This window comes from Geospiza fortis, unplaced genomic scaffold, assembly GCF_000277835.1.
Source record: "Geospiza fortis unplaced genomic scaffold, GeoFor_1.0 scaffold134, whole genome shotgun sequence".
Taxonomy (NCBI): domain Eukaryota; kingdom Metazoa; phylum Chordata; class Aves; order Passeriformes; family Thraupidae; genus Geospiza; species Geospiza fortis.
This window is the reverse complement of record NW_005054396.1, coordinates 519,365-534,264: the sequence shown is the minus strand read 5'-3', so window position 1 is coordinate 534,264 and position 14,900 is coordinate 519,365. Positions and strand designations below refer to the sequence as shown.

Genomic DNA, 14,900 nt, shown 5'->3' with positions numbered 1-14,900 from the left:
TTTTTGGTCTTTGTTCAGCTGTGTGGACCTCTCTGGAACTCTGTAAGATGTTCGTATTTCACTGTTTTCCAAGGGGATAATGCACACTGTAATGCTGATGCCTGGAAAAAAGGGTACAAAGAGACTTCATTCTCATCTTGTGTGATAGTGTGGGCACCTAACCACAAGGCCTTTTCTGACACATATTTTTACTGCTTTGATGATTGTTTCTGAACGATTCTGACACCTTTGGTGTAGAAGAACTGGGTGCATAATGACTTAAATAGCTGTAGGTATGTCTGTTTTTCCAGTACAGAATCTGCCTTCTGATTTCAAATTAGTGTTCAGCTTTGGGAGGTTGGGTTTCCAGGTGAGAGGAAGTACATCTGCTACAGTGAGTACATCACAAGTGATTAGTACAATTGTTTATTTGGTACCTGAATGAAAGTGAAATACTACTTTCCAGATAGTTTGTCTGAAAGGAGATAAACTGCTTTCCAGTTTTTGACTAAATGTTTACACTTGTGGATTATTTTAAATAACAAGACATTATTCAGTGATGGGACCTTTTGGGGTAATTCTTTTCAGAAGATTTTATTCCTGTGTTTAAAGAAATGAAACTCAGCTAAAGCTTTTTTTAATGTTTTTTTAAATCTGCTGTTCATGTGGCTACATCTGGGAAGGGCAAAAGAAACCAGTACAAAATGTGATAATATGAAAGTCAGATGTTGTTTTATCCTGGCCTTGTAGGCTACCCATGGTGCTTTGCAGTGCAGATGCAGCTGTTCTGTTCTTTCTTTGGAGTCACTACTGTTTTTTCTTGCCTCTTACCCTGTTTGAGGAGAGAATTTTGAGATGTTCTTATGAAAGAGACAATTCAAGGGGAGGGTGGTGGCATTACTCTTTGGGCTATTCAAGTGCTTTTGCTTTTCCATAGTCCCCATTCTGCAGTTTGGTGGGAAAGTAGCACAGTCTGAGGAATTACAGAATCTGCTGGAGCATAACAGCATGTGTGGTTAAGCAGGGCTGATGGGAAATGCAGATAACTCATACATTGCTTCCTTGTTGGGTTGATTTCATCCCAGCAAGGCTAACCTGGATGGTCATCAGTGATGCTAACTTTGCAGAGAGGGTACACCCTCAGTGTGAGAACATGAGACTGGGGATAATGTTGGGGTGTGCAGAATGCACTCAGATATGTGGGTTTTTTTGTGAATACAAATATAGTTATATTTATTAGGCTCTCAGAAAGGCCAGGCACATATGACCTCCTCTCTAAGTTGTGTGAAGAGGTTTTATGTTGGAGTGTGTTCCAAATGCAGGTGGCTTGCCAGGGGTACAAGTCACAGCTCTCCTCTGACTCTGGCCTCATCATTCCCCTGACAGTCATCATCATGCTCCCCTGAAACCCCAGGGTGGAAGTAGGTGTTCAGGAAGAGCTTGGCTTAGCAGAACAGTCCCAGAGCTTTAACCTCAGTCTGTGAAACTGCTTAAATGTTTCTGCTTCAAGCTAACTTTGGCTCCCCTGCTGCAACAGGGGTGTCTGTCTCAGGGCCCCAGGGACAAGCATGGAAATTTCAGCCTGAGGAATTAGCTGGTTGGAAAAAAAAAGTGAAAGCTTGCACTAGTGCAGTCTGGCTCACATTGTCTTACAAAGGTGCTGTGTAGTTTGCTTGTACCATGGTTTCCCTGTTACAGGGTGAAATGCTGCTGATTTAGAGCTGTGTAATAATACATAGGGAAAGCTCAACTTTAGAGGACAGAGTAAATATATTAGGCCAATAACAGCATGCCATTTATTAGCTGTTGAGGTCCTGGAAGGAGTCCCTTGTGTATTTTTACCTTTTAGTTATGTTTCAGGTATGCTTTTCTTTAATAAATATCTTCAGTATTTATCATATCTTCTAGAAATGGTGCAATATCTTGCTTTAGCTTGACTTGTGGGTGGCTTCTGATAGTTTTCTATTCCAAAGCATGTTGGGTAGAAGAGTGCTTGAAATATTTTAATTTCACTCTGTTGTTGCCAAAGCCGTGACAAGCAGCAGGGACTTTAGCATGCCATTTGTGTTCACAGAGAAACTTCTCCTGCCTTACCTTTGGGATGCAGAGCAGACGCCTTGAAAAGTGCCTGCTAGTGTCCAAGTGTGGCTTGTTGTGGACAATGGGGAATGCTTGAGGGAAAGCTTGCTCAGTATTGCATGTTCAGTTGGAACCCTGAGGGCTCTTCCCCCTGAGTGCCGAGTGTCTCTTCTTAGGTGTCACTATTTTTGAAGCTGAAATAAAATTTGGAGAGCAGATTCTATAAATTATATTGGAAAAACAAAGCATGTGAGTAATTACACTTAGAATATGGGAAGGCAGTTTCTGAAGAACTTTTGTACAAGTCCTGCTACTTAGAAAAACAAGCACGTTCTCCAGAGTTACAACCACCCTGTGCAATCACTTCTGAGTAATACACTATATTGTTGTTGTGCTCTCTTCAAACAGCTGAAACCTCGGGTGTGAAACTCAAGAGTCACAGTGCAGTCATCTCAGAAATAGCCTCATGTGATTAATGCAGTGCTGCCTCACAGAGCTGCTCTTTGCTGACTCTGCAGGACCAAGCCTGTGGCTCTTGCTCTCGTCACCGCAGTGTTTTGTTCCATGCTGTGTTGTACAGCTGTGTCATATTGTACTTGCTGAGCGTGTTACTGAACAAGAATGTTTTTAAAGAGGAGGCTGTAAGTTGAAATGCAAGTCTTTGTGTGCTCAAACTGTAGGAATACTGTCAGTTCAGATCATCAAAGCTATTTTCGTTGTTGCCGTGGCTGATTTGGTTTAACTTCAGTGGTATTAAGTCATTACAGTGACAGTGTAATTTAATATTTTTAAATAAGGAAATTAATACAGTGTGTACAAAACAGATGTAATATATTGAAGGCATGTAGAGCCATAATCCTGGACTTCAAAACAGATGTAATATATTGAAGGCATAATCCTGGACTCCAGGCTCCAACACTACTTTTGTGTCTCACCTCTAAACGTTTCCTTAATTGCATTAGTTTAATACACATTGCTAGACAAAATGTGAGTAAATTTTGGTGATTACTGGAGAGAACACAGTTGATCTAACCCATTTTAATTGTATATAATTTAAACACTGATGTCATGAAGTTACACAGTCACGTATTTTTACTACAGCCATGTGTTCTTCTAAGTAAAAGACTCAGGGGACTCACCATTTCATAATTGACTCTGCACAGTTAATGCAGTTAACTGCATTTACCTGCCTGTCATTTTGCACAGTTAGTGCAGTTAACTGCTTTTACCTGCCTTTCACTTGCATGGAAAATAGAATGAGTTAAAATACTCTGCAGAAGTTTTGTTCTGTGTTAACACTGAGTTTCATTTTTTGGTACGTTTAAATCAGCAAATTTGTTTATTATTGTGTATTTTAAAATGTTGATTTAGGGGCTAGTTATAGATTAATTTGTCTGTAAAATGTTTAGTAGTGGAGCACAAGGAGCTGCTGTTCTGTTGGTGAACAAATTGAAGCTTTTCAATTGTTGGTAAGGTTAGTGTACAGAGATGAGTGTAGGGTAGGATTTTTGCCTTTATATGGGCTTGGCACATATTCCTTTGTAATGTGGATTTAATTCAGGTACTATTGCCCAGTTTTCTTGGTCTTTCTGAAGTTATACTTTGTTGGTCAATTTAAGAACTACATTTTGAGGAATGCCTGGTGTTGGGCAGTACAGAGATGAGTTTTTTCCTGTACAAATGTGGTTGTTCATTGGGGTTAATTATCCATAAGGTCCTGACTTATGAGGGTACTAGAATAGCTGCCAGCTATGAATAATTTAGTACAGCATCAGATTGCGTGCCACTTAAGAAGGCCTCTGCCTATGAAGCCTTGTATCTTGTTGAAATCCACTCAACAGGATGAAGGTTACTGCTTGCACTGGTATTTTATTGTACTCTTTCCTTTCTATTTTAAGATTTGTCATTAAATATTTCATGATGATAAGTAATGAAAATACCTGTGCAAGAGTAGGCCAAGCTTGTTTTTGAAATGCTGAGGTGTTGTGCTACTCTTCAGTCTTAACTTGTCTTTGAAATTTGTTTTAAATCTTTGACTAGCATCACACAGATAGCGTTTTCTCTACTCAGATTTATGTAGTTGAGACAATTCATATCCTAGACAATTCTTTGAGATGGTACTTCATTGTGGGGAAAGCAGAAACACTTAATGAAAGGCTTGCAGGAGTTACAAGATTTCAGTGCTTTCTACAAATTGCTCGAGTTGCTCGTACATCTGAGTAGAGCAGACTGTGGCTCATATTACAGAGGCTTTTTCAGGAGAAAAACTGCAAATACAGCACTTTGAAGCAGTTCCAAGTGTAGATAAATTTATTGTATGCCTTTAGGAGACTTGGTCATGGCAACATAGCACTGGATGTGTTTTTTAAGAATGCTAAAGTAAGTGTTTTATCATAATATACTACATTTTTCAGAAAACCACCCCAAACATTTGAGAAGAGCTTAATTGAGAAGTTACTTTGGAAATGTCAAGGGAAGAACATAAAAAATAAAAGTAGTAGAGAAAAAGAGTTTTGTGGGGCTTTTGGGGGAGAGAGATTAATGCTTTATGATATTTAAGGAAGATCTGTCAGATGTCTGGAAAGGTTTTTTGTCTGGCTACTTCTTACTGTTCCCATTCTCTGCTAGTAAGTTTTCCTTACTATGGACCTCTTCATTGGAATGCTCTGTTATAGCTAAACATCTCTTTTAGAATTGTTTTGTAGGACACTTTCAACAAAGTAGAACCTGTTCCTTTTCTTTTCCAAATGAGATTTGTAATATATGTGATGCTGCTGGAAGCCGACAGGGTGAGATACAGCCATCCCTTGGTGCCTGCTTTAGCACTTGAAGATAAAATTGTCCTTTAATCTTTTTGTGCTCCTTCACAGGGTAGTGAGTTATTTAAGTGTCCATTAAGGGTTAGTAGTTAAATGCTAAGATCTTGCTAGATGTGTTTAATTTCTCCTTAAAGGCGAGGATCCAGATGAGTCCCTTTGAACAGGCACTCCTTGAGCTGTGCAGTTTTAATAAATTCTCAAACCTCTAATAGTTGTGTAGTGTACTACTGTCTGATACTTTGATGGAAATGCAGTTTTGTTTACAGATGGAAAGAACTCATTAAGTTCAGCCCTGGTGTAAAATTTTTAAGGTTATTTATTTTCAAACTGGGATCTTAAAATTGAACTGAAAATTAGTGGGACTTTCCTTACTCTGTATCTTTTTGATCTATGATTTAATTGTCTTCTCTGTGCAAATACATTATGCTGGAATAAACTCTACTTTACTAGGCAGCCATAAGAGTTGAATTGTCAGTTTTCCTGATTCAAGTACAAGGTTTCCTGATATTTTAGAGGAAATTCTATTGTGAATGTATGCACTGTGGCTGCAATAGTTAAGGCAAGAAAGGAAGAAGTGCCTGAAAGACTTACTTTTTTTTTTTTTCAAATGTAACATTATATTGTTGCTGTGCACAGGAACAGGCTATCCTCCAAACCTACAGGTGTGTGAAGAACAGACTATGAAGTTACATTCTGCCTTTTATTTTTGTGTTTAAAATAAACTTTCTCCTGTTGTTGAAATGTGTCAGTTGAAGTATTGCAGTTAAAAACAATACTGGAGTGTCATTGTTTTGATACAGTGTCTCCCCAGAGCTTTATTAAAGTCTTGATATCTATTGTTTCCTATTTAGCTTTTATCAAGTGGTGATTTTATGCAATGGCATCAAGCCACAGTTCCTCACCAGTGCCTCAGTCGAACAGCAGCGATGCTTTCTTTAAAAAAGAAGTGGACGCCACGAAACGCTTTCGCCCTGTGCAGTCCCTGCCGGACGTGTGTCCCAAGGAACCCACAGGTAATGCTGCTGTGCAGGCAGAGGGACAAAGCAGCTCCATTTGCTGAACCATTGCCAGCTATCCAGTCAATATTTCTTGTATACTGATGTAGTGTACTAAGCCATAGTCTTCCAAGCATGCTGTGATTCTTTTTTATACCACCCAGTGTCCCTTTGGAGCAATAGGAGAGACTATTTGCAGCTTGTTTTAAGATGTCCCCATTTTAGGTGGGACTTTGCTTGCATCATTCCACATTACAGCTATGATCCATACTCCATCTAAGAAGAGGATGCAGTCTGACAGAGCTTGTAGCAGACATGTCCAGTGTGCTTGGAGCCTGACTGCATTCCTTCTGGGAGACATCCCCACCCTTCTGCAGGAAGAAGCAAGTGACCTGTCTATAGTACTTAGTTTCTGGTGCTGTTGTTAAACCAGATTTTGGTCATGGTTCCAGCTGTTGTGTTGCACTAAGGCTTAGTTTACACAAAGGAGTAGGTGGGATGGGATCTTAAGAATGATGACATATAATGCTAACGAATTGCAGCTCTCATTCTGATCAAGATCAGATTATTAGAAATATGTTTGTGGTTGGAATCTTTTTCTCTTCAGTAGAAACTAATGTTGAACAAAATCTGTTTAATAAGTATCAATACATCACTTCTGTGTTCAAACCTTGAGTTGGTTACTCTCATAGAAGAAATGCAAGGTGTAATGTTGCAGGAGAATATCATCAGTATGTCATTGGTAAAATATGGTTTGCTTAAGAACCACATTTCAGCAAAAGCTTACAGCTTTGTTTCTCACCCTAACAAACTGTCTTGTCTTTTGTGCTGCAGGCAATCCCAATAGCTTACATGACAGCCCATCTCTAGTTGTGGATCAGCAAAGATGGACTATTTATCATTCCAAAGTCAATCTCCCAGCAGCACTAAATGATCCTAGGTTAGCAAAAAGGGAATCTGATTTCTTTACAAAAACATGGGGAGTGGACTTTGTGGACACTGAAGTCACGCCTTCATTCTACCTCCCACAGATCACCAAGGAACATTTTGCATTATACCAACAGGAAATCACTCCGGTAAGAACCCCCAATTAGGTGCACATAGTCCTAGGAACCAGAGATCCTTCTTCTAATTAGATTATCCTGGCTAGTAGCCCACTGTACAGTTAGTTGATAATTAATTTGTTTTTTCAGTGTTGTTTGGGTCTTCATTAGACATTTCTGGTTTTATAATCTCAGAACCATCATGTGGAAAATGCTCTCTGAATTGTCCTGAGGCAATTTCATGTTATTTTTAACTTCTGTTTCTGAGTACTGAGCTCTGCACCAGGGCTTGCAGTTCATATTTATTCTTTCTGGTTGTTAATCCTTTTTTCCTGTAATGATTGGGCTCTACAATGCGGCATAGCAGTCTCAGACCTTTGGATCAAATGACTACATGCTGCAAGGATTGGCAATATTTCTTAGGAGTCTTCAGTCTAAACATTGAAACATTTATACATTAACTTGTTAAATTATAAGAGGCCTATTGTCTTGGTGATTTCTTTTGTAGCAGGGAAGTGTAAGCTACACCTGAGGATGCCAGGACTAGTAGGAGACTTCTACAATCTCTTAAAAATACAAGTGTCAGTAAGTATGTAGTATTTTTTTTTAACTGAAAGAACGTGTAGAAGTCTCCTGCTGTTCTCTGCTTCCTTGGTTTGTAACTTCCTTATATTTTTTTATTGGTTCAGAATTAGCTGCAGGGAATGTTACTTGTGTAATTATAGTTAAAGACTGTAGAAGGGAATTGTTTATAAATGAACTACAACTGAACTGTTACCTTTAACTCACATATTCAGCATTTAAAATGTTGTAAGATTTCATCCTTTAAAATTAGTACTTCATGCAGTGACTGCTAAATGAAGGAAGGTTTTGAAACTGGGATCTGAGCTGTGATGTATCTTCTTGCAGAAATCTAGTTAACGTTGGTGCTCTTTAGAAACATAACTTATCACCACTATGGTCTCTGGTGGTGTTTAAAATTCGAAGCTCAGCATGATGAAACAAGATATGTGGTTTCGGCAAGGTACTCATTAGTAATATGTGCAAGTAATTTCTACTTTCATCCAATTTGATTTAGCAATGAAAAAGGATTCTTTGTGTGTTAGTGTGATTCCTGGATTAGTCAGCAAATAAGTGTTGGTATATGTAATTACAGTTGATCTATAATTGTATATCATTATGTAGAGAAGTTATTACACCTCTTCGATAATGTCTGTGTTCATTTTCTCTTGAGATGTAAAGATACAGGAAAAAAACAACACATCCACTCTAGGTTGAAGTTTTTAGTACCTTTCACCTGGACAAACTTTGTCTGAGCTTATAAGAGGAAGAAAATACTGTGAACTTGCCAGAATTATTTTGCATAATTTAGTTGTGAATAATTCAGTGAAAACTGAATGTTTTGCTTCAAATGAAAGAAATCTAGGTTTTAAGCATCCGAATAATTCTTTAATATGTTTTCTCTTCTACAGAGAGAGAAGGTTCATGAAAGGTGCAAGAATATTTGTACTCCTAAAGATACCTTTGACAGGACACTATTACACACTCACGGTACAGTGAAAGCCTGCTTTAGTCATTGAAAAGTGGTGTCTTTTTGTATCAGTATGTTATAACATCAGTAGCAAGTGTTATGAATGTTACTCATTGATAGAGTAGAATCATTGATTCTATAATGTACTAATTGTCTCTGTTACTTGCTTGAGATCTTCATGTACAATAATAAATAATAAAGCTGCTGATTTCTTTGAAACAGGACTTGAAAACTCAGATGTGGTAGGCTGAGAGGTATTCATGACCACTGCTGACATTTTGTAGGTCAAAATATGAATGATACCTGCTTTTAAACTTTTTCTTGGCATGTTTGGATATGTGACAGGTCACTGTGGCCCTGGCAGTGTTTTCTTTAATTGCTTTTTACTTAAAGATCCATTGAAACTGGTGCATCAAATTTGTATCACCTGTTGGCTTCTCAGTGAAGAACTGCAGTGCCATTCCTGTATCTCTGCCATGAGAGTCATGTCATGGCTGAGGTGGGAAATTATATCTCAAGATGATCTAGTCTAGAGACCATCTGCTCCAGCCAGGGCTACCTGTGAGAGGAGAGTGTCAGGTTGGGTTGTGAATCTCACAGATGGAAATGATACAATCTGTCTGAGCAACTTGTTTCAGTGTTTTACCACCCTCCCAGCAAAAATACTTCCTTGTGTTCGAATGAAATCTTTCATGTATCAGTTTCTGCCCTCTGCCTCCTGTCCTGGCGCTGGGCACCACTGAGAAAATTCAACTTTGTGTTCTTTGCACCCCCTCATCAGATCTTTAAGCACATTGACCTTCCCTGGGCTTTTCCAGTCTAAACAGTCTCTGCTCCTTGTTTCTTAATCATCTTTGTGGCTCTTGACATGATTCATTCCAGAATGTCTAGGTCTGCCTTGTGCTGGGGGTCTCAAACCTGCACTTGAAGGTTGAATTTCAGGACTTCATGGAAGTAGTTCAGCTAATAGGAAACTAGACAGGAAGGAAGGCAAGGGGTAAAATTAAAAAAAATTACATAAAAGAAACACTCATAACTTGGAGAAAGTTTTTCTTATTTATTTTAATTTACTTTCTCAAAAACATTAGCATAAAAGGGTTCATTTATCAGTCTCTTTGATGAGTCTTATCTATATCAATGTCTACAGGTAATAGAGCAAAAAGGATTCAGTAGTTTACTCCGTCTTATCAAGTTGTTTCTGCTGACTTTCTTCCTCCTCTTCTGTGCAAAAGGAAGCCCTTCTGGGGTTTCTCTGTATTGGTGTTACTTTGGAATAGCTGTTGCAGAATGAGTCTGTCTGTGCTGCATACTGAGACATGAACTTTAAGGAATTTAGAGATTTTAGAGGAGCTAAGATTTTAGTTAGAGATAAGCTTTATTGGAGTTAATTAAAATAAGTGGGTAGGCCTTGATGAAGTTAAGAGTTAGTAGTTAACTAATAATAGATTGCTTGTCAACACAATGTTTGGTTAGCTGTGTTTATAATGAAGGATATAGAAACTGATAAATAGCTTTTAGGAACATAAGACAATTGTAGGCCTCCTCTGTTCTGAAACCAATTGAAGACGGGAATGGGCGTTCTACCAAGGGTTCATTTGTCATATTTGCATTGAAAAGGTAGAAAGGTCAGAATGAGGAAGACTTCATTTACTTCCTCATTTTGGGGCCCCTCCCTATGAAAGGGGCCACCAACCCATTTCAAGGAACAAACTACCCATGCTTAATAGCTTTTGAAATAATTACCATACGAAGCAGGGAATGGGATGTACCAAAGTTATGAATATGCATTTGTATTTTGGGTATTCAATACTTGTATAGATAAAAGGGCTCTGTAATCACCTCTGTAATACAGGGTGTGTATTTGGGAGCTATCCCACACGCTGCCCAGAGTCACAATAAACGCACACTTCCTAACTCTAAACTGTTAGAGAGTCTTTGTCCGTCACAGTTGGATATCGGTACTAGATCAATATCCATATTTTTTTAATAAATCAATACTGCAAAATCAAAGTGCCTTCTTCAGTCTTACCTTAATCCATCTTAAAAGAGTATGAGTGTTTTTAAAAAGAGAAAGTTACTGTCATTAAAGTAACTGGGAGCTGCTTGTGTAGCTGGACACTTCTTAGTAGAAACATCATTTGGTAGACTGAAGCTTGTGATTTTCTATAAATTCTGCTGTTACTGTTTCCTGTCTTCCTCTAACTCCATCCCACAAGACTTAGCCTTTCACTCCTGTAAGAATTGGTCTGTCCAAAGGCTGAGGACAGCAGGATGATTCCAAGGTTGCCTTTTGTACTTTGATACAAATAAAGTAAGAAACAAATGAAGTAAAAACCAAAGAGAGCAGTATGGGAGCTGATGCTGGGGTAGCACTTGGCCATGTTTGTCAGGGTTGAGCAGACTGTCCAGCAGAAATATGGGCTTGTTGCTTTTAAATTCCTCAACTTTTTTGTCCTCCAGTGTGCCCCATCTTCTTAATGCCCACTAAAGTAATGAGTAAGGGTGGGACAGGGGATTTTGGCTGAACCTCAAAAGTCTGAATTTGCCGTTTCTTGAAGTTTTGCTGGGATATAATGAATTCACTCTTTTCCCAGCTCAGTTCTCTCACCCTCTGCAATTGTCAGGTCAGCATACTCCATGGGAATTAGTGCTGCTGTGCTGCTTGGTCAGTGCTTGGGACTCTGGCCCTAGCCCTTGTTCATCCTTCTTGCCAGTCTTTGTGCATCCAATCTCCAAGTGCTGTGCAAAAGTGATTATATGGGCAGCTTCAGTCTGAAGCATTAAAACTGAGATGATGTTAGAAGGACCTTTTACTGGTCCTTGCCAGTGCACTAATGAATGTGAAGTGCTAAGTGGATTGCTTTGTATGACAATCACTGACACTGCCAAAGCAGCCAAGTGCAAGCTCCCTTGAGTATTCTGGGCATGAGACCTGAACTGCAAAGGACAAAAGAGTACTTCAAGGAATCAGAATATTTCAGGTTGGCAGGGACTTCAGAAGGACTTTACTGCAACTGCCATCTCAAAGCCAGTTCAGCTGTGAGGTCAGACCAAGCCATTCAAATCTTTACCAAGAAAAATAGGAATATCCAGAAAATATCTACAAATATATATCCAGAAAATCTCTGAAGTACCCAGCCCTTCTGGGCAGCCTGCTCCAGTGCTTGACTGTCCTCATGTCATCAAGGTTCTCCTCATGTTCAGTCAGAAAGTTTCGTTTCAGTTTGTAAGCCTGTTCCCCCTCTGTGAGGAACATGGCATCATTGTCTTGAAAACTTCCTCATGGGATTCACTTGTTTAAGGGAATTGTTTCCTGTTGTTTGCTCATGAATGACTACCTGTGTTTTGTTTAATTTTAGATAAATCCAGGACAGATCTGGAACAAGTACCTAAGGTATGGCTTCTGGGCACTTGGAGCTGTTGTAAGACTTTCTCACATGAAGTGTTGGATATATGCATGTACTCTGTAGAAATTTTGTCCTCACTGATGACTTGGGTTGATTCTCAAGAGGATCTGTAGTGCTCAGAATTTAAAGACTAAGGATGATTTGCTTTGTCTTTTTTTTTCTTATTGTTTCCATGGTCTCAGTTTTTCTCTTAAAGTATAATACAACTACCATTATTTTTTTCATCTTTAAATAAATGAAGTTAAGACCTCAGAGCTGAGCAGAATTAGATAGTCTAGGAGGAAGGGAAAACTGAAGAATTTGAGAAAAGCTTGGATATTGCCCAGTGTACAGCTCAGCATTAGGTTTAACTACTTGGATCCTTGATTAGAGCTCACTTGCATATAAGCATGGAGCACACATGATGTGGATTTTTGTGTCAGGTTGACACAAAAGACACAGCTCCAGATTCCATTTTAATCTGAATAATTTTTTATAGGTATAGTAAGAAGTCAGAGTACTAACATGGGTCAGCATCTCTGTGCCAGTTGTGTAGGCTGTGACTTGAGTAGCTGTCACTGCAGTATTTAAAGTCCAGGAAACAAGTATGCTTGAGTGTGGTGTGATGCTGCAGTCTGCGTTGGACCTTTTAAAATTACACTTCATAAATAAAAGGAGGAGAGTTCTACTGCCTGCCTGTAAGCTCAAGGTTTTGTCGAGTATAAATGATGTTACCTGAGAGAATTTTAGATGAATAGTTCTCCAGGAGGTGTGGTTAATGTTGTGTGTTACTGACTCTTCCTGTGCCCAGCACAGTTGCTACATCCTGCCTAAAGGATGTCAGCTTGAGGCTCTGCTCCCTCCCAGGGAACACTTGCTGCACCCTGACAGCCAGCTGGATGATCGGCCTGGTGGGAGCTGTGGCCCCAGGAAGGAGCAGATAGCAGCAGGATGCCCTTGTTAGTGAAGAAGCTTTGCTCAGATCCTTGAGAGGCCCCACCTGCACTTTAAAGCTCTCTGTGTTTGCACACTCAGGGTGTTTAGATCATCTCAGGTGGTTGAATCCATATGTAATTTCAGAGCTGTGACTTCCACTTTCAGAGGGATATGACTTTGTCAGATCACAGAAGCTTTTAAAGTACATTGGTTGTAAGGTCTGGAATGAATTTGTTTGCCCAAATAAATGAAACTCTGGATTTTGAAATCAACAAATAAGGTCTCTTTTTGCTTAATGAGACAGGAGATGTGTTTAACTGGGGCAAAAAATATAGGGGTGAGTGAGGCACATTTATTTCTTTTGTTTTTCTGTTTCAGATTTTTATGAAACCAGATTTTGCCTTGGAAGATTCCTTAACATTTAATGCCGTTTTACCATGGTCTCATTTTAGTACCGCTGGTGGAAAAGGAAATCGTGATGCAGCTTCCTCCAAGTTACTTCAAGAAAAGGTACAACTTTGACACAAGTTATGGTTATCCATCAGTGCTGGTGGATACTGCAAAGGAACTCCATGGCTTCTGCTGTGTAGTGTTTCTTGAGACATCATTGTGGGCTTTGCTATCTCTCATTTTACATCAGGCTGCAGATTGTTAGGAAATCATGCAGGAAGCGTCCTGCTGGAAGAGAACTTTTTTTCCCTGCTCAGTAAATCTGTCAAATGTGGAAGAAAAGAATCTGTGTATTATGTAACAACTGGCTTTTCACGACAGCTGTGACTTACTGAAACAGCTGTATATGGAGAACTTCAGAGGTGTGGAGTAGTTTTCTTAGGGAGGAAGAGCAGTTCTGTGAGAAGGGAAAGCTGGATTGCACAGGTTGTACACTGTGTCAGACTGTTATTTTCCAACTTCTCAGGAAAATTTCAGATTCAAGGCTCTGTGGTTTATGCTAAAAGCAATACTAAATCCTATGGTGTTTGTGTTTTAGGAGATTCTGCTTACTTTTGTTGTTGTCTGCACTGATCTGTTTTTGCATTTCACAAAGAAAAACATGAAAGCAGAGCAGTTTCTTTCATATTGGAAACAGAAGTCTCTTCTTGGTTGTTTTTATCTTTTTTTGCTAGTTATGTAGTCATAATACAGAAAATCTCATAATGAGTCATCTTTACAGTACAAATGCCCATAAAATGCTTTTAGAAAATCTGAGTAGTGAGGTACATCAGGAAAAAATAAGGTACCTTAGCAAAAAATACCATGCGATTGTCTGAAAGGTGTTTCCAAATTTCTGGGAATTAGTCTTCCTCTTCTCCTGCCAACTCAGGAAGAAGTGACAGGCTCTGCTGGAGGCTACCTCAAAGGTTTGTTAGGTTGTTCTCCACATCTAAAGTTGGAGGAAGTCTTCTTAGGAGTTTTTTGGGGCAGTTGCTGTCTGAAGATGAAAAAGCAGTGTCTGGCATATGCTGTGAAATTCCCAAAATGTGCCAGGAAGCAGCATGGACACTCAGAAAGGACTTGTGTTGAAGCAGACCCAGAGCCCCCACTGATGCAGAGGAGTGAAAACACTGCTTCATATGACTGAAATGAGCCCACATTTGTTGTTTTACTTTCTAAAGCCTCTGAACTGCACGAGGTTTACACTTACCACATGTAAATATGCACCCTGCTGCTGTAATTGTCCCTAGCTCCAGGCACCATTTTCCAACAGGATTTTGAAAACCTTGTCTTAGGCAAGATCTTTTGGACTGCTGTTGATCTACTTCAAAAATTTCCTCACGGTGTTTTCTTCTTTACCTCCTCCCATGTGTTGCCCTACATTGGGACTCTTTCTGAGGCAGGTGCTGTTTGCTCTGTTTGTTCTACCTTGTTTAGCATAGTGAAGGGACCTCTGGGGCATCTGGTTGGTACAATCACATAAATAATTGTTTGTAATAGCCCTTTCTCTGATCCCTGTGTCAGAGTCTGTCTTGGCTTTCCCTGTGGCTAGGTGTGTCACAGCTGGTTGGTGGAGGATGCTTCTGATTAAATTAGATGTGAACAAAAAAGGTGAGTTTGTATGTTATATAAATCCTTAGTGTATCCATGGGAAGCAGTATGAAAATAACTTCAAGAAGGAGACATTCTCCAACTGATTT

General features: G+C 39.3%; 1 protein-coding gene across 2 annotated transcripts in view; it reads left to right on the top strand.

The window, feature by feature from the left end:
• VPS54 (VPS54 subunit of GARP complex) overlaps window positions 1-14,900 on the top strand; it is a 47,342-nt gene that overhangs the window by 2,692 nt on the left and 29,750 nt on the right. Inside the window, exons 2-7 of one of the 2 annotated variants that reach the window (XM_031060965.1) lie at window positions 5,729-5,890; window positions 6,707-6,812; window positions 6,904-6,948; window positions 8,388-8,466; window positions 11,806-11,840; window positions 13,221-13,278. In XM_031060965.1, coding sequence (XP_030916825.1) covers window positions 5,755-5,890; window positions 6,707-6,812; window positions 6,904-6,948; window positions 8,388-8,466; window positions 11,806-11,840; window positions 13,221-13,278 — 459 coding nt within the window. In that variant the 5' untranslated portion in view covers window positions 5,729-5,754. Of the gene's footprint in view, window positions 1-5,728; window positions 5,891-6,706; window positions 6,949-8,387; window positions 8,467-11,805; window positions 11,841-13,146; window positions 13,279-14,900 lie in introns of both variants that reach the window. The other variant, XM_005425786.2, reaches the window with a different exon arrangement.